At 57.6% G+C, this 26,699-nt stretch overlaps 1 protein-coding gene across 5 annotated transcripts; it reads right to left on the reverse strand.

Annotated features, from left to right (window-relative positions):
• Positions 1-26,452, reverse strand: SYT12 (synaptotagmin 12). Of its 5 annotated transcripts, XM_037840650.1 has the most exons (9): positions 26,371-26,452; positions 24,554-24,608; positions 21,359-21,409; positions 16,937-17,130; positions 15,151-15,543; positions 5,622-5,837; positions 4,798-4,918; positions 3,218-3,351; positions 1-1,863 (listed from the first exon to the last, which is right to left on the reverse strand). In XM_037840650.1, the coding sequence occupies exons 3-9, from the start codon at positions 21,390-21,392 to the stop codon at positions 1,690-1,692; spliced, it is 1,266 nt and encodes a 421-aa protein (XP_037696578.1). In that variant the 5' UTR covers positions 21,393-21,409; positions 24,554-24,608; positions 26,371-26,452; the 3' UTR covers positions 1-1,689. The 5 variants fall into 5 exon arrangements, with proteins under 5 accessions (XP_037696578.1, XP_037696580.1, XP_037696579.1 ...); XM_037840652.1 differs by lacking the exon at positions 24,554-24,608 and having other exon boundaries at positions 26,371-26,435; XM_037840651.1 differs by lacking the exons at positions 24,554-24,608; positions 26,371-26,452 and adding an exon at positions 24,231-24,475.
• Positions 26,453-26,699: the final 247 nt, after the last annotated feature.

The following is a 26,699-nucleotide window of genomic DNA, read 5'->3' on the forward strand; positions in this document are numbered from 1 at the left end:
TCCTTCCAGGCCCGGCTTTATTTTGGTTCTGGAGTCATTCCAATCGGCAACCCCCGGTCTCCCCCACCCTGCTCAACTCCTTCATGCACTTGGAGGAGGGAAAGAGGGGAAGGAAGAGGGCGGGTGCTGGCGGCCACACTGCACAGTCATCAGGTTAGGAGGGAGCCCGGGCTCTGAGGCTGCAAAGCCTCGACCTGCTGTGTCCCCTGAGACCCCTGAGCAGACCCCCTGAGTGCCAGCCCTCGGGTGGACAGCCTGGCCTCAGGGCCAGACTTCGGCTGTGTTAGGGAGAGCCATGGCCCTGCCTGCAGCCGTACACCCACCCTGGGTCCCTGCTGTAGCCAGTGCCCCGTGGCATTGGGGGTAACTGGCCAGGTCTGGCACCCACACCTGTGGGTGGATCCACAGAGCAGATGCCAGGCAGGCATGCCCATTCCCTAGTCAGGGTGCACAGCCACCCACTTCTCAGGGCACTGCCCTTGGCTGGTGGGAGCTGCCTCCAGTGGCACATCTGGGAGGAGCACACACGTCCCCCGACCCTGCAACTGTGGGGGGTGTGTGTGTGGGGGGGTAGCCAGAGACCGACTGACGTGAGGGGGCCAAGCCCGGCCCCTTGGCTTCTGAGCAGGACCACTGTGGGGCCATTCACACTCCAGAGCTCCCGGTGTGCTCAGGCCAAGGATAGAATTTTCCAGAAGCCACCATTGGCTTGGTTCTTCCCCTGCCCAGTCTGCTCTCCTCTCTCCCTTATGAGTTTCTCCCCCAATAAACCACTTACCCAAGAATCCCCATCTCAGGTGCTGTTCATAGGGAGCCCAGGACCCCAGTGTTCTAGCGCTGTGACCCCTGCCCCAGAGCCTGGCATCCAAGGCCTCCGCGGTCACCCCTCCAGCCACCCTTCTCTCCTGATCACCCTCAACTGCCCATCTTGCTGCAGCCAAAGGGCCCTACCCAGAGCCACCGGGCCTGTCCCTCCACACTGCCCCTGCTCGGGCTGTGCCCTTCCTGCTCCCGCCCTCCAGCCCGGGCCCTGGCATCTCCCTGCCACATTCTCAGGCTGTACCTCCTGCCTGGGACCCTCAAAGCACAGCTCCCACCTCGTCCAGGTCTTCACCACCCACCCCCACCCCAGCCCCTGGGCGCTCCCCGAGTCTGCACGGCTGGGCCACCATTCGGCATGGAGCAAATCACCCGGGAGGTCTCATCTCCCAACACCCCTTGGTGGCAGGGCTGTGCCGCATTCGTATCACCCCTGCCTGGCCTCAGGGTTCACCCGATTCCTGTGCGTGGCCCAGCTTGGTGGTCGGCCTCCCAGGAGGTGGGATGGGGGTGTTCACCAGTTTTGAGAGGCTAAGTCCCAATCCCAGCCTGAGGGACAGACCTGTCGGGGACCTTGAGATGCGAGCAGAATTGGCCAGCGCCCGGCTCTCCCCTCGGCAGTGTCCCTGGGTCCTGGCACGGCTGTGGCTGGTTCGTCAGTGGGAGAGGATCCTCCATCCCCGGACCTAGAGCCAAGCCCACTCCCTCCACTGCAGACTGGGCCGAGGACCAAGATGGCCCTCGGGGACTCTGCCAGGTGGCCCTAGGGTCCCTGGCCCCAGCTGGACCTTGGAGAAGTGCGTCGGACAGAGCTGAGTTCGTGCCAGGCCCCACGCCGCTCCAGCACCCACCCCAGCCCCGCCTCGGGCGCTAGTTTCGCCGGACGGGGTGCCACATGGACACGGGCCTGCGCAGTGTGGCCAGCATCTGGTTCCAGTGTGTGGTGCCCATGCCGCTGGCCGACGGCCCGATGATGACATGGCCGACGTTGTCCCCGCGGCCGTCACTGCCGCTCTCGGCCACCGTCACGCGGAGAGACAGGTCCTGGGGAGGAGGAGACACGGCTGCTGGGGTCCAGGGGCATTGGAGGGGGAGAGACTCCGTCCCCGGGTCCCGGGCAGTGCCAGGTGCGGCTCCCTGCACCCTCCCCTCCATCCTGGAGGTGGAGAGCCTCGTCCGAGGTCGCCCGGCACATAAATGGCCCAGCGAGGATTAGGGCCTGCCAAGGCCATGGCCTTGCGTGGCTGCCTCCCGACACGGAAGAGAGCCAGGCCCCCCAGCTGCATAGGCCGACCTCCCACCTCCTCTCTGCGTGACCTTGGGCAAGTAATGATGACATTTCCTGCCTCACGGGGTGGATCTGGGCACTAAATGAACTAAAATGCACATAGCACTTAGAATGGTGCCTGGTGCACAGTCAGAGCTTTCTAAACGTCTGTCATTACGATGACTAATGAACTTGCTTGAGATCAAAGCAATGAAGCTGAAACTAGAACCCAGCCCGAAGTCGCCTCCGCCTCTGCCGTGTGCTCCCGAGAAGGCTCCTGCCCTGGGAGCCCGTGGCCAGTGGGTGTTATGATCGCCCAGGAAGAAGCAGGGGACAGACGGGGCAGCCTGTCCCGTGAGGGTGGGGCAGGGTGACGATGCCCAGGACCGGCCAGAGATACCAGGATGTTTGCCTGGATTAGGAAGATCCAGAGCGAGGAGTTCTGGGCTTTCAAATCCAGGTGGGTTTCCCGAGGAGGAGGAATTAGGTGGGTTCCGTACAGTCCCAGGGCCATGGAGACAGGTTTTGGCTCAAAGCACAAAAGGACCTTCTCACTGCCAGAATTGCCCAAGGATGGAAAGAGTCAGGAGAGGTGGTGAGCTCCCCGTCCCCCAAGGCATGTAAGCAAGATACAGGTGTGGGCAAGGCCATATCCTCTGCAGTTCCCCCCACCCTCGGTCTGTGACATCCCTGCTTGGTGGCAGTCTTCCTGGGACACATGGGCTTCCGAGATCCAGCAGGACCTCAGAGGGTAGAACCCCAGAAATTTAGCGCCAGGACTCCATGTCCCTGGGTTATCTCTGGCTCCCTCCACCAGGAATGCTCTTGCCCTGGATCTCAGCTTAGATGTCCCCTCCTGCAGGAAGCCTCCCCTGACTGCCCTGATGGATTAGGATTGTCTGGGGACCTTCCTGCCCATCCTGGGCGATTGCTAAGAAACCAGTATCCGTGTGCTCAGGACCCACCCGAGGGCTGGCACACAGTGGGTGCTCAATAAGTGCTTTTCGAACTACCAGCACCCGCAGGAGTCCCAGGAAGCGAGGACAGGGGGATGGAGTGCCCCAGAGCCCTGGGGGTGACCTGGCCTGGCACACACATACCCCCCGCCAACCTCCTACCTCCCCCTCTCACCTGGAGCACGATGGCTGGCACAGAGAAGATCATGGCCTCGTTGAACACTGGGTTGGGGTCATCCCTCTTCACGGCCGTCTTCTTTTTGCTCATCTTCCTCCCGTCCTGCAGCAGGTACACCTTGACGAAGGGGTCTGCAGGTGGGTGAGGGGGTGGGGGGCTCAGGGCCAGCGCCACGCTCGGAGCCGACTCCAGCCCTTCTGTGCCAGTTTGGATGTATTGTGTCCCCCAAAACACCATGTTCTTTGATGCAATCTTGTGTGGACAGACATATTAGTGTTGATTAGGGTGGAATCCTTTGATTGAGTTTTTCCATGGAGATGAGACTCAATCAACTGTGAGTGAAATGTTTGATTGGACAATTTCCATGGAGATATGGACCCTGCCCATTCAGGGTGGCTCTTAATTAAATCACTGGAGTCCTACAGAAGAGCTCAGACAGAAGGAGCTCGCTGCTGCAGCCTAGAGAAGAATGTCCTGGGAGAAAGCCACTGTGAAACCAGAACTCTGCAGCAGACGCCAGCCACGTGCCTTCTCAGCTGACAGAGGTTTTCCAGATGCCATTGGCCATCCTCAGTGAACATACCTGATTGTTGATGACTTACCTTGGACACTTTATGGCCTTAAGACTGTAACTGTGTAACCAAATAAACCCCCTTTATAAAAGCCAGTCCATTTCTGGTGTTTTGCATTCTGGCAGCATTAGCAAACTGGAACATCCCCCAAACCTTCACTACTGCCGTCATCTCCTGTAATCCTGCAGTGGGGCCTTGAATCTTTCTCATTTTACAGATGAGGAAACTGAGGTTCACATGGCAAGCAAGGAGAGGAGCTGGGATTTGGACTTGGACTTCCTGCTCAGCCCGCACGTTCCCCTCACGCGGCCTCTGGGGAGCTCAGCAGACCCCCTGCTTTTCCTTCTATAAATGGCCCAAGCGCAGCCGTGTGCCCTGAGTCACTGGGCATCCGCACAGCGGGGCCTGAGTCAACAGCGCGAGGCTCTGAAATAACAAGCTGGCATCTGCCCTCTCCTGTCGCCCACCAGGAAGGAGCCCTGGCTGTGCCTGCCCGGGGCTTGGGTTGCCCCCAGCTGGCACCCCCCAATAGATGGGGTTCCCCCAGTCCTCTGCCTTCAGTTACTCTTGCCCCAGGGCACCGTGGCCGCTTTGAGAGGGACTAGAGGCTGCTGCAGAGCTGGGCACAGATCCTGCCTGGCATCTGCCATCCCCCTGGGCCCCGCCATGATCCTGCTCTATCTCCAGGAACGGAGGCCCTGGTGTGAATTCCAGTTCTGGAAAGTGGGTGCCTCACCTGGTCCCCTGTCCAGCACCCCCAGCCCTGGGAGCTGCCTCCTTTCTCTGAGCTCCCATCTGCCTCCCCCTTGTCCTGTCACCTGCCATGGACCTGTTGCCCCAGCTGGATTCACCTTCTGCCCACCGCACCCGGCTCCTGAGCTCTGCCAAAGCTGTGGGGGGGCTCTGGCACTGTGCCCATCCCTGCCAGCGCCTTGGGGTGCCCGTGGCACGACAGCTGGGCCACAGCACCCACCCAGCCCCTTGGAGCTGCCAGCAGGCCCTTACCCGCTGTGGTCTTGTCATTGGCCCAGATGAGGTTCTTGGCCTTCACCACGACCACGGTGAGGCGCTCGGCCGTGGGGAGGTAGCTGAGGGACAGCAGGATCTCGCCCACAGCATCGGCGGCCTGCAGGACAGACGGGGGCCTCTGAGGGCTTGTTCCCCCGGGACTTGAAGGGCCCAGGGGAAGGCCTCGACTGCCCACCCTCCATAACGAGCAGCCTCGTACCAGGACACCGGGCTCGTGGGATGGAGAAAGGGTCCCCCCACTCCGTAGTGCATGGCCACCCCTCCCGCCCACCGGGTGTGAGCCCTGCCTTGGAAGGAGCACCAGGGGTTGCCTGTCAAATGTGACAACCAAATGCCCTTTTGTTCCCAATGCCTCATTTCAGGCCGAGGAGAACATTCCATGATAGCAGCACGTAGAAGCCCAAGTGGACAAGAGAGAATGGAATTAGTAGATTGTCTGCTGAAACAACACGATGCTCCTCAAATGTTCCTACATTCCTAAAGCTGAACTTCAGCTTGGCCTCGGTCTGAAATAACCCACTTGAGGTCTACAGGCTTGCCTCTCTATCGGAAGCCCTGTCGGAGCAGAGCCTCGGAAGGTTTGGTATCAGAGCAGTGGGGGAACTGTCAACGGTGGCCAGTGGTTTGTATCTGCACGCAGGAAGCAGTTTCCTCAAATGTGGCTCAGGTCTCTAACCTGCTGCCCTAAAGCCACGGGGGTTCAGGCTGCTGCAGGGGACAGTGGAGCCCCTCCTCTGAAGGCTACATGTATGATGCTCACTCCGGGGCTGGGCGGGCGGAGGGAGGCAGGGGAGGCTTACCTTGTTTTGGTCCTGCAGGTAGAGCCAGCCGCTGAAGGGCTGCAGAGGGAGGTCAAGCACAGAGAGCTTCAGCTCCACCACCCCCGTGCTGACATTCCGCTCGTCCTCGTCGATGCCAAACACGGAAAACCGCAGGCTCTTCTCCTCCAGGGCCGTGGGGTCCAGGGGGATGGAGAACTTCTCGTCGAAGAAGATGGAGTAGGCATTCCTCTGGATCTGCAGAGAGAGAGGGCCGTGCAGGGAGCTCGAAAGCTGGGGAGGAGGTGGCAGCCTGGGGCCTGGGAGGTCACAGCAGGGAAAGAGCACTGGATGGGGAGTCCAGAGACCTGGGCTGGAGGCCTGGCTCTGTTGTCCCCACAACCTCCATGTCAATCAGTGGTCCATCTAATGGCCTGGTGTTGGAAGCTTGCATGATCTGACCCCAAATAGTCCCCGTCCTTGCTGCCCCCTGCTCCAAAGGGCCCTCACGATACTCTGGCTGAGCCTGTCTCCATCTTCCTTGCATCTGCTCCAGCGCCCAGCCTGGGTCCAGGCCTGCAGCAGGGTGGGATAACCATGGAGTCAAGAGCCACGGATGCCCACTGTGCTGGGTGGCCCAGTGGGGGAGCTGGGAGGCCGCGGACCCCCGGGCCTGGATGAGATCTGTGTGTTCTTGGTTGATTCTTGTTAAATCTGCTGTGCCTCAGTTTTCTCAACTGTAAAATGGGGATAAATGGTGGTAACCACCATGTAGAGCTGCGGTGAGGCTCAAACGAGATGACCCCCAGGTCGGAGGGAGCGGCTGAATGGATGGTGACCACTTGGTACGAGACCCTTCCCCCAAAGGGCCTGGAACAGTCCCAGATTCACCCCCCTCCCTGGCAGCCAAGAAACGGTGGGGCTGGGGTGCGGTCGCAGTTGATTCGTCTGAGGGGGGGGGGGCGGCCGGTTGCTGAACCCTCGGCTATCGGCGTTGCTTGGAGGGTACCGGCGGCGGGGGCTCTTTCCCGGAGGCGAGGGCGAGGCGGGGGACTTGGCCAGGTCCCCGGCGGGAGGCGTGCAAGGTGTGGAGGGCGGCGAGAAGGGAAAGATAAGACACTCTTCCTCCAGTAAGGGTAGAACAAAAAGGACTTTTATTCCGGGGTGAGCACAGGTTATATGGGCTGGCATAGAGGGCGGGGGTTGTTACAAGCCAATGCTGAGGGGATAAAGGCTAGGATTGGTTCTGAGAGGGTGCGGAGGTTAGGATTGGTTCTAAGAGGGCACGGAGGTTGTTCTAAAAGGTGCAGGAGTTGCTCTGGCAACGGTGTCTGGCAACAATGTATGCGCACTGGTGGTGATGGGAGTTGCATTGGCAACGGGGAGTGTACGGGCAAGATAAGGAAGTGGGGGAAAGGGCGGTTGGGGGAAGGGCGGTTTCCTCCGGCAAGCCTCCCCTGCCCGTGACATTTTGGGTGAGGAAAAGGGAGCTGCCCTGACCTCGCTCCTCAGGCTCGGGGGGGCTGCAGAGGGCACTAACGCCCGTACCTACTACCCTCCCCAGGGGGGTGATATCAGGTCCCCTGGCCCAGGCCTGGCAAGCCGAGGTACAAGCTCAGCTACCCGCAATTCCCCTTTCTTTTCTAATTAGAGGAAGAGGCTTTACCGGAGAGGCCCGCTAAGGGTGAGGGAAGGGGGAGGTCAGGGAAGGGAAAAAGGGGTTGACGGTGGCTCGGTGAGGCTGGAGCTCAGTGTTGGTGTGGTGCCCGGGCGCTTGACAATGGCTTCGCTGCAGCGGGCTGGGCGAAGGTGAGGGGTTTAAAGTTCAGGGGTTCAGAGAAGCTGGAACTCGAGGCGAGAGCGATGTTCAGGTGATTGGGAAGGGCCTCGCGGTCGGCGGGTTGACCGGTGGTGTTGAGGTCGCGAAGGGTTGGCTGTCATCTTGGAGTGGGGGGCGTCAGAGGTGGCGAGTCGCTGATACTGGATTTGCACGAACGAGGAAAAAATGGCATCCGTTTGTTTCCTTACAAGCTGGACAATTTTGCGGATGAGGCAGGGTCCTAAGATGAGAGCTAGAATAATTATTAATAGGGGGCCAAGAAAAGGAAGGATGTATGGGAGGATGGGAGTGAAAAAACTGGACCAATAACTGGTGGCTTCACGATCTCTTTTACGCTTTTCCAGTCCCTCTCGGACCCTTTTCAGGCTGTCCTCGACGAGACCTGTGGAATTGGCATATACACAGCACTCTTCTCCTAGGGCGGCGCAGAGGGCTCCTTCTTTGAGGAGGAGAAGGTCGAGACCTCGGCGGTTTTGGAGCACTACCTCAGAGAGGGAATTGACAGAATCTTTTAGATGGGAAATAGCGTTTTGTAGGTGACGAATGTCTTCATCAACAGCCGCCCTGAGGTGAGTTAGGGCGGAGCCTTGACTGGCTAGTGCAGCGATTCCGGTGCCAGTGCCGGCAAGACCTAGGAGGGAGGCAATTGTGAGGGCGGTGATGGGCTCTCGCTTTTGCAGAAGGGCAGGAGCTGCAGTTCTTCTTCGCTGTGGTATAAGACCCTAGGGATAAGGACAATTAGGAGGCAAGTTTCTTTATATTCACTGATGATATTCGTGCTGAGACAGGGGGTAAGTCCTGTAGAGGAGCAGAGCCATTGGGAGGAGTTATGAGGAATGAGAAATTTTGCCGAGCTGCTGGGAGATGAGTAGCTGGCACAGGCAGTGAGGTCGGGAGAGTTACTGGAGCGAGGGCGGACGCACTTTCCCGTATAGGAGACTGAATGAAAGGTTAGGGGGACGGCAGAGGTATTCCAAATACATTCCAAGGGGCTGTCTTCTGTGCTTTCTGAAAAGGAGAGGTTGGAGGCAACGGGCTCGTATAGTGAGGAAGAGGTGGAGAGGCAGAGCCAGCAGGATGAGGTAAAATTGGGGTTGGAGGAGTTTACTGAGGTAAAGGCGGCTTGGATGAGGCTGAGGAGGGGAGAGGAATAACGAGAAGGGGGCAGAGGAAGCTGGGGTGGTGGGGTTTGAGATGTAGTTGAAGTGCGTTTAGCCGGAGCTAAGGTGCGGCTGGAGGGCTGTGGAAAAAGAGGGTTAATGACTTTGTTGGGACCAATGTTAAAGGGCCTTTATATAACAGTATTTTTCTTTGGTTGGTTTATAGCCTCCTTTCTTATGAATATAAGGGTTCCCCGATCGAACCCCGATAGCCAAATTCGGAAGCCCCAAGTTTTACCCAAGAGCCAAGACGTATCGGCAGGGTTTTGTATGGTGAGCATTAGTCTTTTAGGACAAGGGTACCTGTTGAAATATCGATAGCCTGAATTTTGGCAAGAATACGGGATTACTGCGAGGTTTAGAAATTTGTCAGGGACAGAAGGTTTCCAGCCAGTGGCTAATGTTTCACACCCCCAGTACGGGCAGTAATAGTTTGTTGGGGATTTGCAGTAGGATTTTCCAGGATTTGAAGCTGGACACATATAATAATCCTGAATATTTAGGCTGCCTGGATAACCAGGAGGTTTTGACTTAAGAGGGACAAACAGATCAATGGCATAAAAGACGAAGGAGGGAGATCCCGCTGTGGTGTTGGAAAAAATTATTGTGGAGTCTTTCCAACGCGCAAGGGTCCACTTCCAAGGCTGGTGGGGATCGCCCTGGGTAGAAGAGGCAAGAACTAACATAACCATTAGAAGGGAGGTTATGCTTGGGTGAGGGTTGAGAGGGTGTATGACATGGTGTTTTGCCTGTTTATAGAGGCGTATAATTTCTCTAATTTCTCGCCGCTGCTGCGCTCTGCTTGGACTGGGGTCCAGGCCCAGGTGTACTGTAGTCATCTGGTGCACCAGGCTGCGGAGATGACGGCGTTCCCGTCTCGTTGGACGCGTGGTTGCTGGTGGCGGGCCGGATTGCCCTTCCTGGGATAAGGCGGCAGTGACGGCGCCAGAGACAGCCTGGGCTAGGGATGTGGCAGCTGGATCCAAGGCGCTGCAGGCGAGAACCCAGTCATCTATCCTTTTTTCCCGAAAGGGAAGGATGGCTTGCTTACAGGGGGGGTTAGCTCCTTCTAGAATGAGTTTGCGGGTGAGCGCTAACTGGGCTTGGGGGTCGGTAACTTTTCTAGCACAGGCCTCTTCAACCCTGGAAACGAAGGTGGCAAAAGGTTCGTTTGGCTCCTGGAGGAGCTTGGTAAATTTGTCAGGTCGACGGGCAGAGCAATTGGCAAACGCGCGTAAGGCGATGCCTCTGAGGACAGTCCAGAAGGTGGCAGGGACATTAATATAAGCAGACGCACTTAGAAACGCTCCAGTGCCCAAATAGGCTTCGGGGGGATGATAGACTCCAAGGGCTGCGTCTTGCTCACTTTGCTTAGCTGCTTCTGCCTGGAAGTGAGCACGCCAGTCAATAAACTGACCGGGGTTAAGAATGGAACGAGCAAGCGAGGCCCAGTCTTGGGGGATGCAAAAGTCCATGCCGAGATCCTGCAGTATTTGGGAAGCGTATGGGCTACCTAACCCGTCCTCCTTGACGGCCCTGCGAAGCTGCTTGATAGTATCTGAGTCAATGGGATACCAGTCATACGGTTTCTGTGGTGTGGGGGCAAGGTTAAGAGGAAAGCAGCGAAAAGCACGAGAGAAAGGAGGACGCGCTTGCAGAGGGCTTGGCGCGGGAGTGGGGGTAGGGGGAGCATTGTCCCAAGGGTTGCCTTGAGGTGCAGAAGGCAGCCAGGGGTTGTTAGTCGGCAGGGTGGGAGGGGCGGCGGCAGCTGCCGGTAGCGGCTCCGAGGGGGAGCTCGCCGAAGGGGGAGGCGGGAGTGGGAGGCCCCAAGCGTCGCAAGATGGCGGCGCGGTGGGCGTGGCTAAGACACAAGATGGTGGATCAGCCCCGCCCTGTGAAAGGGCGGGGTTCAAGGCACGAGATGGCGGACTAGCTCCGCCCTGTGGAAGGGCGGGGTAAAGCGTATGCGGTTTCCGGCCCAGCTTAGGGCTGATGTCATCGCCGGAGCATTTCCTCCCCTCGATGGAAGAAGAAGGAGGAAGTTCGCCATCTTGGCGTGGCGCAGTGTTATTTTGCTTTTTGGGAGTTACCTCGAGCGCGTTGTTAATCTGCTCGACTAAGGACTCCGTGTCCGAGTCATGATTTGAACTAGTATCGCTATCTGAATTTGTTGGCTGGGTTGATAGGGCCTCCTTGGATTTAACGGGGCCTCGATCAGGGGGGAGGGAGCCCTGAAGGCAGGAGCGGATGGTTATCAAGGTGGGGAGCAAGCCGGGAGGGAAGCGCTTGCTCTCATGTTCCATGGCGTTAGTGACTTGATCAATAAGACGATCATAAGTAACAGGGTCCCAAAGATGGCAAGTGGTGAGCCATGGGTTAAAGGGCAGCAGGAGGTCCCAGTATACTTGCAGCTGCTGAACAGACACTTTGTAGCGATGAGTGTCTAGGAGACCCGCTAGAGCACGAACTTGAGGTGCCTGGCACGTAGACAGACGATTACCCGTAGCTGAGGGGGGAGGAGGGGGGGTTGTTTACCGAGCAGAGAGAATGAGATAAACTGTGGCCGCAAGGCCGAAGGAGACGGCGAGAGCGGAAAGCAGTGCCCTTTGGCAACGGGAGCAGTCAGGGGGGGCGGTTGCAAAGAGGCACACGGCGCCAAATGAGGAAACAAAGTTACAAAGAACCACAGCAAAGTAATGGAGGGGAAGAGGGAGAGTGTTAGGAGGAACGGGGGTCATAGAAGTGCGCATACAAGAGGACGAAGAGAGCGTGGGGGAAGGGAGGAGCGGCTTCGGAGCAGTGAACCTCCCACGGCTCCGGAAGCGGCGAAGGAGAGGCGGCCCTTACCTTGCAGGCGAGGAAACGGGAAGCTGGAGAGGCGTCCGGGCGAGCGGGCGACCTGCCGAACTGTTGTGTGGAGACACTTTCCTCACACGGGGCACCAGTTGCGGTCGCGGTTACTGCTTCTAGGGGGAGTGGCGGCCGGTAGCTGAGCCCTCAGCTCTCGGGGCTGCTTAAAGGGTACCGGCGGCGGGGGCTCTTTCCCAGAGGCGAGGGCGAGGCGGAGGACTTCGCCGGGTCCTCGGCGGGAGGCGTGCAAGGTGTGGAGGGCGGCGATAAGGACAAGACACTCTTCATCCAGTAGGAGTATGCGCCAAAGAGATTTATTCAGGGGTGATTACAGGTTATATAGGCTAGTAAGAAGGGCAGGGCTGGAAAGGAGGTGAAGCAGCCTTAAATGGCAATACTGAAGGAAGAGGGGCTAGGATTGGTTCTGAGAGGACGCAGGAGCCGTTGCAGCGGGCGGGGGTTGTTCTGGCCACGGTGCATGCGCGCTGGCGGTGGCAGGAGTGGCCTTGGCACAAGGGAGTGTGTGGGTAAGATAAGGAAGTGGGGAAAGGGCAGTTGGGAGAAAGGCGGTTTCCTCCGGCAAGCCTCCCCTGCCCGTGACATTTTGGGTGAGGAAAGGGGAGCTGCCTTGACCTCGCTCCTCAGGCTCGGGGGGGCTGCAGAGGGCACTAACGCCCGTACCTACTACCCTCCCCAGGGGGTGATCAGGTCCCCTGGCCCAGGCCTGGCAAGCCGAGGTACAAGCTCAGTCACCCGCACTGGGGTCTGACAACATGCTTGCTGGCTCACGATGATCAAGTCCATAGTAAGTACATGAGAAAACACGCTTTTGTCTCTTCTCCATGGCTGAACAAAAGGCACCCCCTGAGCCCACCGCAGAGGGTCACATCACTGGGGGAAAAGTAAAAAAGAGCACCACCCCAGTTCTGCCCCCTGGCAATTACGACCGCCCGGTGGTGGCATCCAGAGCTGGGGTCCGTGTGGAGCCTGGGGCAAGGGGAGCAGGAGAAGGCAGCTTTGGCTGTCCGGGGAGGGTCCCTGGGCCTCTGCTGGGTGGCGGCCTGGCTGCACCCACAGGGACCAGGGCAGCCGGCAGGAGCCCGGGCTCTGTCCTCCACAGGACTGCAACCAGCCGGGCACCCGTTTCAGCCCCCTGCAGCCCCGTCCCCCTCCAGGGGGATCTTCTGCAGGCACAGCCTATTGTGTCACTTACTGACACGAGATCCTTGACTGGTCCCCCTCTTGGCCTGGGCACGACAAAACTTCTCGCCTTCAGGCTTTTGCCCATGCGGTCCCCTCCACCGGCCATGTCCTCCCTACTCCACCACCCCAGCTCCTAATCAACCTCTAAGACTTGGCCTGGGTACCACTTCCTCCAGGAAGCCTCCCTGATCCTCAGGCAGGACCAGGTCATCTTCTGCCCTTACCACTCTTTATTCAATGGCCTGTTACCCCCCACACTGCCAGGCCGGGTCTGTGCCCTTCACCTGCAGAACCTGACCCAGGACTTTGAGCATTATGGGGTGGATGAATGGATGAGTGGAGGGGTGGGTAGGTGGAGAGATGGATGTGGGTGGATGGATGAGTGGAGGGAGGAATGAACAGATGGACAGCTGTGTGGACGGATGGATGGATGGATAGATGGGTGGAGGGGCAGATGGAGTGACTAGACGAGGCTGGGCAGACTGTTTTCCAGCCCAGCCTGGCCTGCTGGGGACCACCAGCCTCCTCCCAGGAAGTTGTGGGCAGGTCCCCTGGGAAAGTGTACTCGCGGGCACTGCTCCCTTCCCGTGGGGGCCGCCTGAGTCACTGCCTGGTGATATTTAAAGAGCAGAGCTCTCATCCCTGGCACTGCGCCTGAAGCTGGGAGGGCTGCCCAGCCCGGGGGCAGCCCCCTACCCAGTGGGATTGGCCGGGCTGCGATGCCAAGAAGCCTGCCTTCCCGGGAATCAATCCCCCACAGCCTCCAGGGGCCTGAGGCACAGTCTGCTCTCACTGCCTGGGCCCCTCCTGTTCTCTGGGAGCCACATCTGCTCCGGAACCTTCAAAGGCTCCTTGTCCCTGTGGAATGAAGCCCACCCTGACTTCCAGGCCTCAGCATCCAGGTTCCTTGTGGTCTGATGCTACTGGCCTCCTCGCTGTCCCTTGCCCGCAGGCACTTGGCACAGAGTTCAGGGGGAGCCCTTCATGGCCCCCAAGAGCCAAACCACTGAGCACCTGCCAAGGATGGAGCTAAGCCCTTTCCGTGTGTTAACTCATCCACTCCTCAACCACGAAGACCCCCACCTGACGGATGGGGAAACAGAGGCACGGAGAGCTAAGTGGCTTCCCCAAGGTCACACTGTTCTGGTCAGAGGTCACTGAGTCCCAGCCAGCTCAGAGGGGCCCCAGCCCTGGCGCCTCCCTCAATCCCTGCCAGCCCATGGTCACCCGCTGTTGGTGTGGGGTTACAGGGGTGTCTCACATTGGCTTTGCTCCCTCTTGGCACCTGATGGGGGGGAGATGGACTGGGGTCTCCGTTTGCTCTGTCCAGTTTTCTCTCTGCCCTTTGCCCCTGTTCAGCCCAGGAGCCGACCACTGTGGGCTGCATCGACAGGTGCCCTGGCCTCTGGCTCCCAGTGGGGACAGCCAGCAGAGGTCACGGGAGGGGGTGCTGGAGGTCAGAGGGAGGTCGGGGTGCTTACTCCCTGGGGTGATATGGAATGATGCACCCCACAAAGACATGTTCTTACACTGAATCCATTCCTGTGGGGGGCAAACCCATTGTAAATAGGACCTTAGGATGAGTTGGGTGTGGCCTACCTCCATCAGCATGAGTCTTCACCCTATTCCTGGTGTCCTTTGTAAGTGGGATGAAATTCAGACAGAGAGAGAGAGAGAAAGCTGTGGGAGCAAGAAGCTGAACAATTGCTGGACCCCAGGATAGAAGGGAGAGGCCGGGAGAGGCCACCAGCTACCCTGTCATGTGACAGGGGAGCCCTGGACCCAGGATCGGCAGCAGCCAGCCCCAGAATGCCAGTCTCTGGGAAGAAAGCATCACCTTGATAATGCCTGGATATGGACTTCTCCTGGCCTCAAAACCATGAGCCAGTAAGTTCCCACTGTTTAAGCCGACCCACTGCATGGTATTTGCTTTAGCAATGAGGAAACTGCAGCCCTCCGCCAGCCCCCGCTCTGCTGCATGGCTGGGGGCTGACTGCGGCCCTCAAATGCTCCCCCCCAACACAGACCATCTCCTTCAGGCCCAGCAACCTCACCTTCCCCGACCCCTTCAGACCTAGTGGTGCTGACCCCACTGTGACTGGTCCCAGGATAGCACGCCATCCCTGGCATTGCCTTGTGCCTCCGCCCATACCACTGCAACAATACTGGTGATAAGGTCTCCCAAATCAGCTAGCTTGAGTGGGCCAGCCCTTTCCTGCCAGGACTCCAAGTTCATACAGGGGACAGATGTGAAAACGGACAATTATCACCCTGCACTGATCTGGTGCCACATCAGAACCGAGCACCACATACAACGGGAGCCCTGATGTGGAGGCCCCAAGCTCCCGGTTCTGACCCCACTACAGTCCACCCCTCCAGCCCTGGTAGCAGCACCCAGGCCTGCTCGCAGCACCCTCCTTGGATCCTGCCTGGAAAGCCCAGAGAGCACCGCCACCCCACCCAGCCAGGCCGGCCCCCACGGAGCTCCCCTGCACCCGCACCCCTGACCCCAACTCACCCGGGAAATGCCCACGATCTGCTCGTCGGGCAGCAGGCTGACGCGCATGAAGCAGGACTCGAAGGTGGCCTCCTCTCGCTCCAGGAGGTCCTTGCCCTGCAGCACGGCCACGTGGAGGGTGTGCGAGGTAGCGGCGTAGTCCATGCTCACCTCCACCTGGCCCAGCGTGAAGTCCTGCCCAAAGGTGTTGCTCACGGAGGAGATGGAGTTCAGGGAGTCGGCCGACTGGGACTTCCGGAGGGTCCCGTAGGGGGCCAGGTCCAGCTCCCGGCCCATCAGCTCCAGGGGCCCCAGGTCGCTGATGCTTTCGAAGGTGTCCTCAATGCTGAGGCTGCCCTTGCGGCTGGGGGGTTCCCGCATGCTGGCCCGCCGGGCAGTCCAGGCAGGAGTTCTCTGCAGGGGGAGAAAGAAAAGACAGGGGAGCATCACAAGGGCAGGGGGCACGGTATCTGGGAGCTGGCAAAGAGCTGAGGCAGGTCTTATTCTTTCAAGTCCCCACTGCACAAAAACAGCACATCCTTTGATCAGGCAGGTTCTTGTTTAACGTTATTTTGTGTCACTCAGTTTTCTCTCCTAACCAGGATGTGAGGATGTTTTTTTCTCAAAATTGTTGATTTATATGTACAAAGTTCCATTCACAGAGATGTTCATCACAGTGCTATTTATTAAAAGGAAAAGCTGTTAGCATTCTCAGGATCCAGCAGAAGTGGGATGAGTAAGATCAGGATATAGCCACTCAACAGATGAGTAAGAAGCCTCAAAGGAAGTTTGCAAAAAAATATGTACAAAGCAAGAGAAATCTGTCGTGTTGGGTAACGCATGCCCTCATCTTCAAAAATTTTCTTTTCCCTAAATTGATCTTGGGATTCGAGAAAGCAAACACCTTTGTACCAGAAGTGTCTTCTGTACTGCTACAAATTCTTCATTACCATAATACTCAATGGCTCCCCAATTTGTCATTGAGTGGATAATCATCATTTATTTCACTAAACTCCTACTGCTGGATATTTGCACTGTTGATTTCACAAACACAAATAATACAGCATTAAAGAGCTTTCTACCTGCCTTCTAGGACCCTGGGTCAGAAGACACAGTCCTTTTAAAGGCTTTCGATAAATTTTGCCAAAATGCTCTTTGGAAAAGTCAAGCCAATTTATACTGTTCCCAACCAAGTGAGAGACCATCCCCTTAAAACTCCAAGTGCGTATGTGGGATCCAGATCTGGGTCTGGTAATGGACTCTGGCTGTGCCCTCTGGAAACCTACATGAGGTTCAAAAAACTCTCTGCCAGTCTTAATGAAAGGTTCAGCAATATATGTCGAGAACCCTACAAACGTTCATACCACCTGATGCAGTAATTCCACATCTGGGCCTCTAGCCAAAGCACATAATCCCAAATGAAGACCAAGTCGTACATGCCAAATGTTCCCTGCATTCTTTACGACGGCATTTAGTAAAACATGGCCCATCATAAAAAGCAACCTTATGCAGCCGTTTGGGTTTTTTCGATGGCCACTCAACAATACAGGAAAATGCATCAGCTGCAAGTGAGATGAAAAGGGCAGGGTATAAAATTCTATACGACACCCAGTGCCTCAAAATCAAGCCTAGAAAAAACACTCGTGGGGGTAGATTTAAGTGCTTGGCGACACTGCGCTGGGCTAGGAATTGGAGGTGTGGGGGTGGACAGGGGGAGGTCTAGGCCCTGTTCCCAGGCAGAGAATTAACCGCCAAGGTGGGGAGGGGGTCTTGAGGGGTGGGCAGTGGAGGGGGCAGGAGGCCTCACCTTCTGCCTGGCCTCCGCGTAGGTCTCGCCGTACTTCTGCTGAAGGTACCTGTAGTCGTAGTTTGGGAACGGGGAGGGACTGGGGAAGCTTCCTGATGTCCAGAGTTTCCACAGGCTCACGGCTGCGATGCCCAGCAGTGCCAGGGCCCCTGCGGCGTAGACGCCCACCTCCCAGCCGGGGGGGCTCCTGATGACTGCAAGGCAAGGGTGGCCTCTCTCAATGGGGAGCCCTGGGGTCCCCTCATCGTCACACCCCAGGGAGCAGGGAATTGGGCCTTGACCTAGTCATGCATGAGTGAATAGTTACCGAGTGCCTCCTGGGGACCAGGCTGGGTGCACAGGGCCAGGGATCCGGTACGATCTCTTGTGATTTCTGCTGCCACCCCCCTTTCCGTGGAAACATATGTTTCCACCTGGGGAGACGCTTGGCTAGAGCTGATGAAGAGCTGTGAGCAATGGTGAGCTGTCCCTTCACTTTAAAAAAAAAATCCCTTGCCCCTTTGAGTTCTCTGAACTTACAGCCTCCAGAGGGCCTCCTGCTTCCAGATAAATCAAAGCAGCCTTTTGGGGTTTGGAAGGAGAGGGAGGGGATTTCAGGGAGAACACGAAATGACCTATTGTGCCTCAAGAAATGGCCAGACCAACCGAAGGTCCATCAACTGATGAATGGTTAAATAAAATAAAAAGTGGTACATCCCATTTATTTGGCAATAAAAAGGAATGCAGTATTGCTATATGCTCCAACATGGATGAACCTTGGAAACATTATGGTAAGTGAGAGAAGCCAGTCACAAGAGACCACAAATTGCATGATTTCAATCACATGGAATGTCCACACTCAGCAAATCATAGAGGCAGAAAGGAGATTGGTCATTGCCAGGGATCGGGGGAAGGTGGGGCGTGAAACTGACTGCTAATGGGTACCGGGTTTCTTTTTGAGACAATGAACATGTTCTGACATTGACTGTGGTGATGTTTGCCCAACTCTGTGAATACACTAAAAACCATAGAGCTGTGCACTTTAAAAGGGCGAACTGTATGTGTGAATTATAGCTCAATAAATATGTGCCTCCCCTCCACAAAAATTAAAAAAATCTCAACCAGAGGTGAGGGGGGTTGTAGCCTGTGTAGAGCTTGGAGACAGATCTGGATGCTCAGATGCTTTTTCTCCACTGAAGAGTAAATAACTAGCCCTATGTGAGCCTCAGTTTCCCCAAACATAGCAACTAACAACCCCGCAACCATTCATGGTATGCCACAGGACCCCCATAAATGTTAAAAGGTCTTCACTCTGCCTCTGCTTTCCTAAAGGAAGACAAAGAAGTATTGCAACTTATTTTGCAGAAGTTTCCACTGTTGGCAAATAAACCAGTGTCAGGGCTGCCTCTATACTCAGTTTAGATGGGGAAACCAAGGCACAGAAAGGCTAGGGAACTTGTGCGAGGTCACAGAGCCTGGAAGGGGCAGAGCCGGGCGTCCAGCCCTGGCAGCCAGGCTTCGGAGTGGGCAGGCATAACCACTGCCCTGCCAGGCCTCCACCCAGCCTGGGCCCCTGAAAGTGGGCATTTCAGGGGCAGAGGTTTCTCATCGCCCATTTGTTGCACACCTACTGTGTGCCAGTACCATGAGGGCATGGGGAGCCGGGGGTGGATGAATCCAACTCTGCCCCTGTCCCTGTCCCTAAGTAGCTCACAGTCTGAGAGTGGGGTGGGCAAATAAATAGACAAAGCAGGGTGATGGGAATTGTGAGACGAATAACCCAGGAGGGCTTCCTGGAGGAGGAAAGCTGACAGAAGGAGGAGGAGAGAGAAGCAGGCCAGGCCAAGGCAGCAATGGTAGGGAGTTTAGGGCAGAAAGAATGAAGGGTGTGTAAAAAGCCCAGAGAGAGCAGAGTGCCCAGCGGGGAGGGGCCTGGGGTGCTTTGGGCTGGAGAAGGTCCTGTCCCCCACTCCCCTGCATCCCCACTGCACAGGAAGGAAACATGCAGCGATGGCGGCCCTCTGCCCTGAGCCCAGCCAACTCCAGCCAGAACCCAAAACACAAATTCCCTGCGGAGAAGGGCAGGGTCCAGTTTCAATAATCTACTGAGCTCTTAGCATCCCATGAGGTCCCTAACCCCACTTCCTAGAGGAGGAAAAGCGAGGCTGAGCCAGGCTGACGCATGCGTCTATTAATCCACTCAAAGGTTAACGGAGGTGAGAGAAGCGGGACGTGGGTGTGGGCACCTCGGCGCCTGGGCCGGCCACCCAGCCTCTCGGAGCTTGTCTCCTCCGGAAGATGGAGATGATGACAAGAACAGCCCCCACTCCACGGTCCCACCCGGAGAATTTATTCTAAGGAAAAAAATCCCAGCAAGTTTGATGCCTGGCGTGAGTCACTGAGGCTGTATTTATAACAGAGAAATCTGGAAACAGCCGGAAGGTCCAACCAAAGGGGCCCGTGGGGGCTGGTGGGACCGCCTTGGGAGAAAATGTCATTAACGTGGAGAATGACAATTGAGGTCATTAGATGGCTCTATGGCAACGCAGAGAAAAGTTTCTGGCATTAAGAGAAAAAAAAAAATCAATCCCCAACATGGTACAATGGCATGATTTTCATGTAAAAATCAAACAACAGGTAACAAGGGCAGGAAGGAGGGACTATGAAAAAATTCTGTTGCCTCCTGACTTTTCCTTCCCAGAGACAGGAAGGAATCTGCGGGCACAGAGAGATCCAGTCCCAAGCAGCCCAGACAAAGCCCAGGATGGTCCTGGGAAGGCGGCGAATGGGTGACAGGGTGGGAAAGTGGCTGGTAAACCAGGGGGAGCGGTGCACACGTGAGGGGCTCCGGCCGAGACGTGCCCACTGCCTGGCTGGTTCTCAGCAGGCCAGAGCGGTCTGAGCAGGCGGTGGGCGCGGCCGGGGTGCAGGACCGAGTGGGATCCTGCTGGGAGGACGCCAGGGCACCTGGGGACAAAGCCACAGCAGGGTTGGCAGAAAAGCAGGGCAGAGCTGGGGGCCTGGGGGGTCCTTGGCCAGGCCCCCTCGGGAGCCAGGAATGTGGCATGAAAAGATGACAATCAATGCTCATTCATTTGTTCATTTTGTGGCATTCCAGCCTCCAGAGGGGGGCGGGGACAGGAAAAACTCCCAGGGGGAGTGAGGTGTAAACTAAGACCCGGAAGTAAGTAGTAAAAATAATAGTAAAAATAATAGCAATATGCTAATTATAGCTCCCTCATACAGCACTTAATATTTGCCAGGTCCTGCTTGAAGTGTGTCACGTACATCTACCCCCACGTCCTCAGAACAACCCTGAGAGGTGAGTTCTCTCCTTAACCCCATTCTACAGATGAGGAAGCGGGGATGGGACAGGCAGCCTGACACTCCAGTTCCAGAGCTGGGCTCCGGACCTCCATCCCTGACTGTGGGATTAGCCCGGCGGGGAGGCAGGGAAGCATCCAAGGAAAGGGAATGGCATGGCCCAAGGCCTGGGTTGGGAGAGACGTGGGTTCCCACGGCGTCAGGTGCTTCACAGGCATCGGCTCCCTGAATCTTCCCAACAGTCCTTGAGGCCGGCCTCACTGCACCCATTTTACAGATGAGTAGGTGGCGGCTCAGAGAAGTGTCCTCACTTGCCCAAGGCCATGTGGGGAGTTAGTGGCTGGGCCAAGATGAGAGAAGCGAGGCTCCCTGGCTGGAGGGTCAGCACAGCCCTGGGCTGGCTGGGGGCTGTGTTGGGGTAGGAGCTGGAGTGGCAGCACTGGGCCAGGAGTCCGGAGACCCGGGTTCCTGCCCTGGCCCTGTCACTCACTGTGACTCTGGGCCAGTCCCCTTTTCTGGCTGAGGTGCTGAGGGCCCTTCTCTCCCCTGTAAAGGGAGAGGGACAAAAGCAGAGGGGTTCAGCTCAGACACCACCCACCCCTGACTGGCAGGGCTGCTGGAGGGTGTCTGGTGTCTGATGCCCTCTCCAAGCTCAGTGGGAGTGCAGCAATCGCTTAGCTATGCCTGCCACAGGTGCAGGAGGGGCAGGTGGGAGCTGTGTCCTAGATATTTACCACCCAGAACTGACTGATCCCTGAGTTTCATGATCCACGGATCCACCAGCAACCTTCTTGGTCTCCTTACCCTTGGCTACTTGACAGGTTCCAAGAATGGAGTGGATTCTGTCTCATAAGCTCATCCTCAGAAAGCAGCAGGACAAGGGTCTCCTGGGGAGTCCCTCAAATCAAACGGGGGGAGTTGTTTCAACAGGAAGGAGCCACTGAGATGGAAAGACAGGGTCCTCCAGCTTATTGTCCCTAAGGCTGTGCTCCCTTAGGCAAGTCACCGACCGTCCTCGTCAGGTACACAGCCGTTATTCATGTCCCACGGACACCCCAACCCCAGGCTGGGTGAGACGGTGCCCAGGCGTGATGCCAAGGGGAGGAGCTTGGGACTCACCGCTCAGGTGGTATTCTGCCACATCCACGGCCATGGCGTCCCCTGCAGCGGCTGTGGGTGGAAGGGAAAAGGGAGTCAGTGGAGAGGCTCCGTGGCAGCCATGGATCCTTCCTACTCACCGTGGATGGTAAGCAACCCCAACCCTATACCCTAGCCTTCCCAGAGTTCACACTCAGTGGGTAAGGGAGCCTGGCCACTTGTAGGTTTTTTTTTTTATTGGCATTTTTAAAAATGGCATTTAAATCTCTTTTCAAGCACTCTAAGACCGCATTTCTGGTGCCAGATAAAATACAGGACTTCCAGTTGCATCTGAATTTCAGATTATTTTTTAGTATAAGTATGTCCCAAATATTGCCTGGGATATACTTATACTAGAAAATGCATTTGCTGTTTATCTGAAATTTGAATGTAACTAGATGTCTTCTAAACCTGGCAACCTTCCCTCTTTTCCATCCTAGGCTTCACTTCAAATGCTTCGGTTTAAAACGGAATGGAAAGGTCGCGTTTCTGCGATATTCTATCATCAGTCCTTTCACCACCTCCACTCTCTACTCCCAGGCTTTATTAACCACTGAGCTGTGACCAAGCTGTTCTAGAAGGTCTGGAAGCTCATACAAGCCATTACTTACATACAGGTGACTGCTCATTATTTTACGATTATTGTTGCTAAGAAGTAAATCAGCCCCAAGGACATGTCCTCCATGCAGGGATGACGGGGTGAGAAGGGGGAAAGTGGGACGAGCAGGGCCAACTCACTCAAGGGGTGCAGGGCAGGTGAGGCAAGGTGAGAGGGTGTAGGAACCGCCAAGTGCTTGCCTGGCCCAAGGGCAGCTGCTCCTCTTTTAAAGGAAAGCCAGATACCTGTTTTTCTCTGGCCCATGTCTTGATTTTTATATGTTGCAACCAATTCACCGAAAGGGCTCTTTGGGCTGTTGCTTGCCAGTTAGCAACTTCTGAAGCATTCTGTAGCCTTTCTTTGGGATTGGGGTCGAGTCAGAGGGTAAAGCTGGGACACTTGGCATTTTCAGGAATTCTGCGCTTCTCCTGTATCTGTGGCTTTGGAGCCAAGAAAGTGGGGTGCCTTGGCCCAGAGAGGGTTATCCAGCACACATGGGGGTGCTGTAAGTCGCCAGCGCAGGGGCCCTCGAGAAGCAGGGCAGAGAAGGTCCCGGAGCAAAGGGGGGCTCCTTGCTCCCAGCTCTCTCAAGGATGCCCCCCACCCCCCGCCCCCGATGAGATGCGGGTTGTCATGGTGACCGGAAGGCGGTGCTAAACCAGGAAGGGCTTCCCGGGTCCTGAGTAGAGCGGAAGCTCATTCCTGTGGCCCGGGCTCCAGATAATAATAGCTTTAGCTAACCTTGCTAAATTTTGCTAACTCCTTACCTGCCAAGCAAGGCTCTAAGCACTTTGCATATAATCACCTCATCTAATCCTCATAACTACCCCTGGAGGTAGGTGCTAACACCCTCTCTGGTTTGCAGCGTCCTGAGGCCTGTGGTGAAGTAGTCTGCCCCAGGACACAGCTGATAGCAGGTGCCAGGGGGACTCTAACCCACACCCCCCCCCATGGCTCCTTACGGGTGGGCCTGTGGGCCCAAGGTGGCCCTGGCTCCTGGACCCCAGATACACGTGTTGACCTGAACGCACACGCCCCAGCCTGCCTCGGCCTCCCTGGGGATCCGATAAACAAAGTCGCAGCTTTTTTCCCTGCTCCCCTGGAGCTGGCTGACTTAGCAGGAGCCAGGCCAGGTTGGACAGCCAGTGGCATTAGCACGCTAATGGGCCAGGATGGAACCCCAACTTTCCAAGGCTGGCCCGGCTCAGACCCCAGACTCCCACCTGGCGCCCCTGCCCTGTTCTAGGGCTGTGATGGTGAAGGTGTGAGTAACCAATAAGTACACCCCAGCCAGAAGTTCCAGGTGTGGTGGCCCGTGAAGGGTCAGAAGCCAGAGCGCATCTGTCAGGGTGGGTGGGTGGGACTGGGAGCAGATGTCAGAGGTGAAGGAAAGGGTGGGGGGCACAGGGCAGCCCAAGCACAGGGTTTAGAGACAGAGGCCCCCAGCTCTGAAACCCAGATCTGTCCCCATCATTAACCCAAGTGACCTTGGACATTTTTCTTAGTCTCTCTGAGCCTCAGTTGTCCCAGCTATAAAATGGGGTTCATGGCTGCCCAGGGTGGGGGGTGAGTGTGGTCAGGCTTGGCAAACATCAGCTGCTGTGGTTACGGCCTGGTGATGGGCCACACAGGCCCCCTAAACTGTAGACTGGGCAGTGACGTTGTATGGGGAGCACTGCTGACCTGCAGATGTGGGTTGCTTTTATTTTTTTTTATTTTTTACCTTAAATTAAAGTGAGTTGCCAACATTTAAAAACTGGGAAATTTCCCATTAAAAGATTTCTGGCTTTCCCTGAAAAGTTGGAAGACCTGCGGACACTGGGTCTGCATTTCCCTGGTAGCAAAAGCCTGAGCTGGAGCTGGGCAGGCTCCACCCCTCAGGACCTGACATTACCTCCCGGGTTCAGACCCTCCATTCACTTCCCACACCTGCAGACCCTGGAGGCATCTGCATTCAAGAGCCTGGCAACAGGCCTTCCAATGAGCCCCCGGGGAGGTTCAGAGAGGTTAAGTGACTTGCCCAAAGTCACACAGTCAGTCCAAAGCCACACCACCTGGTCCAGCCCCCAAGCCACTTCCCCTACGGGGCAAATCCTGTTATTATCCCCACTCCACAGAGGAGAAGGTGAGGCTCAGAGAAGGGCAGTGAATCTGCCCAAGGCCACCCAACGAAGGAGCAGGGAGCTAAGGCTGGGCTGGATCTGGGACTGCAACAAGCGCCCTCACGGACTTTGAGAGCCCCTGACTCCAGCTTACCGCCACCGCCGCCCTGGCACGCTCCACCGCAACCTGGAGGTCCGCCAGGCAGAGGGGCCGGAGCTGGGAGCAGGATGCTGACCAGGCACGTGGGAGGCTGGGGGAGCCTCCCGTCACCGGGCTTCTGACACAGGAAATGGAGCCCAGCAGGGGGGCCCGGGAGGGAGGGGGGCCGGGGCTGCTCCAGACCTGCCTCTGAGCTCCCCAGCCGCCCACCCCCTCCCCCCAACCACAACCCATTTGTGCTGCCCCCCAGCCCCCAAACTCTAGGCTGCATGGGGCTGGCTCACTAAACTCTAGGTTCAAGTTTGGCTTAACCATACCTGCCGAGCAGGGCTGCTGTACGAATCAGACGTAACACTTCTAAACGCTTAGCACCTGCAGGGGATATAATGGGTGCATGATATAAGGCCAATGATCAAGGGGCCGCGTGGATCCCCATTTCACAGACAAGGGTGCAGGGTCCGGGGAGGGGGGGGCCAGGATACGGGTTCTTGGCCACCACTCAGCCTCCAGCTTCCTAACCAGGCCTTGCTGAGGGACGGGATGTGGGAAGAAGCCCCTCCCCTCCCCCATGCCCCGGAACCTGCTGGAATCTGACCAAGGTGGAGGCCCCTCCCCCTCCCGGGCTTGTCACGGAAACGGATTTCCAGGAATTTTGTGCCTCTGCTGGGGAAAGGGGTCCAAGTCCCTGCTCCCCCACACCTCGTCCTTACACTCTGTGCCCCTCTTCCCCACATCGCTTCCGGGGCCAGCGAGGGACTGGGTCCCCCTACCCCCACCCTGAGGCCAGCAGGCATGGGAAGCAGCAGGGGTGGCCACAGGGGAGCCCCCAAACCTCCCAGCCTCTTTAGGACCTAAAGGTGTGAAATCGGTTTCAAGTACCTCTCCCCGTTTTCTAAGACAATCACATCTTTCTGCCACCTTCCCCCGCACTCATGGAAACCACAATACAGACCGCCTGGGGGCAGGGTGGGCATCCGTTGTGCACCTACTATGTGCCTGGCACGGAACCAAAGGTTGCCATAGGTTTTCTCAGCAAATCCTCAGCCCTCTCAAGTGGCTACTACTCTTCCCACTGCACAGGTAGGAAAATGGGGTGAAAAAAATGGTGTGCCCATGGTCACCGGAGCTGATCTGTCTGGAAGCCCCACTCACGAGCTGCTTGGGAAAGGTCTCCGATTTCAGAGCGGGGAGGCAGGGGCTGGTTTTGCACCCTGAGCCCTGTCTGAACCGGCTATGTTAGCTTGGGTAGGTTTCCTCTCCTCTCCGGGACTCAGTTTCCCCATTTCTAACAGGAAGGAGGACTCTGAAGCCCTTTCCAGCAATGCTGCCCCTGCTGCTCTCCAAACCTGCCATCCTCTGACTAAGGGGGAGTGTGACCTTCCAGGTGCAGGTGTCCCAGGCTCTTAGGGTGGGGGTGGCCTCAGTGACAGAGGGACGGGCTAAGGGGGTGCACACAGTCCCTCCTCTGGTTCCCTGGAAGACACTGTCACCAGGATGACGGGCTCAGGCTCCTTCAACCACCAGCCCCCCATCTGGCTTCCCATGTTCAGCCCCGCCCCCCACCTTCAGGAGGAGAGGCCAGAGCCCCCACCCAGGCCAGGCCAGTGACACTGGAGCCTAAGGGTCTTCTCTGGCTCCTCACATAGCCTGGGACCTCCTAGGCATGGAGTGCGACGCGCCCCTCACAACTGACGCTGTTCCCGCAGAGCCAGAGCCCCTGCCTGGGGATCCCCAGCGTATAAGGGGTCCACAGTGTGTGCGTGTGTGTGGGTGGGGGCTGACCATGGAGCCCGGAGGAGGTGCGAGGCAGGGGCAGGGGCAGTGGGGAGAGTCAGGGCGCCGAGTGTGAAAGTGAGGGGCATGTGTGCAGCGCGGGCACAGGGGAGGCAGGTAAATGGCGGGGTGAGCCGCGTGTGTGCCCACGCGGGGCGGGAGCGCGGGGCGCGAAGCGATGCGCAGTGCGCGGTGTGTCGGCGCGGGGTAAAGGCGCCCGGCTGCGCTGTGCCCGGCGTGCGGGTGCAAGCGCGGCGCGCGGAGGACGCGAGGTCCGGGGCGCGGGGAGGGGGCCAGCGTGCGCCCGCGCGAGGGGCGCGTGTCCCGGCGGTGCCCTGGGGGCGGCCGGGCGGGTACTCACCCCGGCTCCGCGGAGGGGCTGCGGCTCCTGCTCCGGCCCCGGCTTCGGCCCCGGCTCTGGGCTCCGGACACGGGCCCCCTCGTAGCGCGCACGCACCGGTGCCAGGACCGGCCGCGGCCGGCAACGCCACCCCTGCAGTGCCCCCGGGCGCCCGCCTCGGAGCAGCGCGGCGCGGGCCCGGGGCTCGGCCGGGCCGGGGCGGCGGACGGGAGCTGCGCCGCAGTCCGGGCACGCTCCCAGGAGCCCGCCGCGCGCTCCCTCGCGCTCGCCCGCCGGCCCGCCCGCTCCCTCTTTAATTTAAAGTGACAACCCCGAGCGCTCCCTCCGCT

This window comes from Choloepus didactylus, chromosome 6 (genome assembly GCF_015220235.1).
Source record: "Choloepus didactylus isolate mChoDid1 chromosome 6, mChoDid1.pri, whole genome shotgun sequence".
In the NCBI taxonomy this organism is placed as follows: Eukaryota; Metazoa; Chordata; class Mammalia; order Pilosa; family Megalonychidae; genus Choloepus; species Choloepus didactylus.

Bases quoted from the DNA above. Each gene is read 5' to 3' on its own strand.
- SYT12 (XM_037840649.1), bottom strand. The intron at 4,919-5,621 runs GTAAGCCTCCCC...TCTGTCCTGCAG, and splicing joins ACCTGCAGGACCAAAACAAG to GCCGCCGATGCTGTGGGCGA. The intron at 3,352-4,797 runs GTAAGGGCCTGC...ACCCACCTGCAG, and splicing joins CAATGACAAGACCACAGCGG to ACCCCTTCGTCAAGGTGTAC.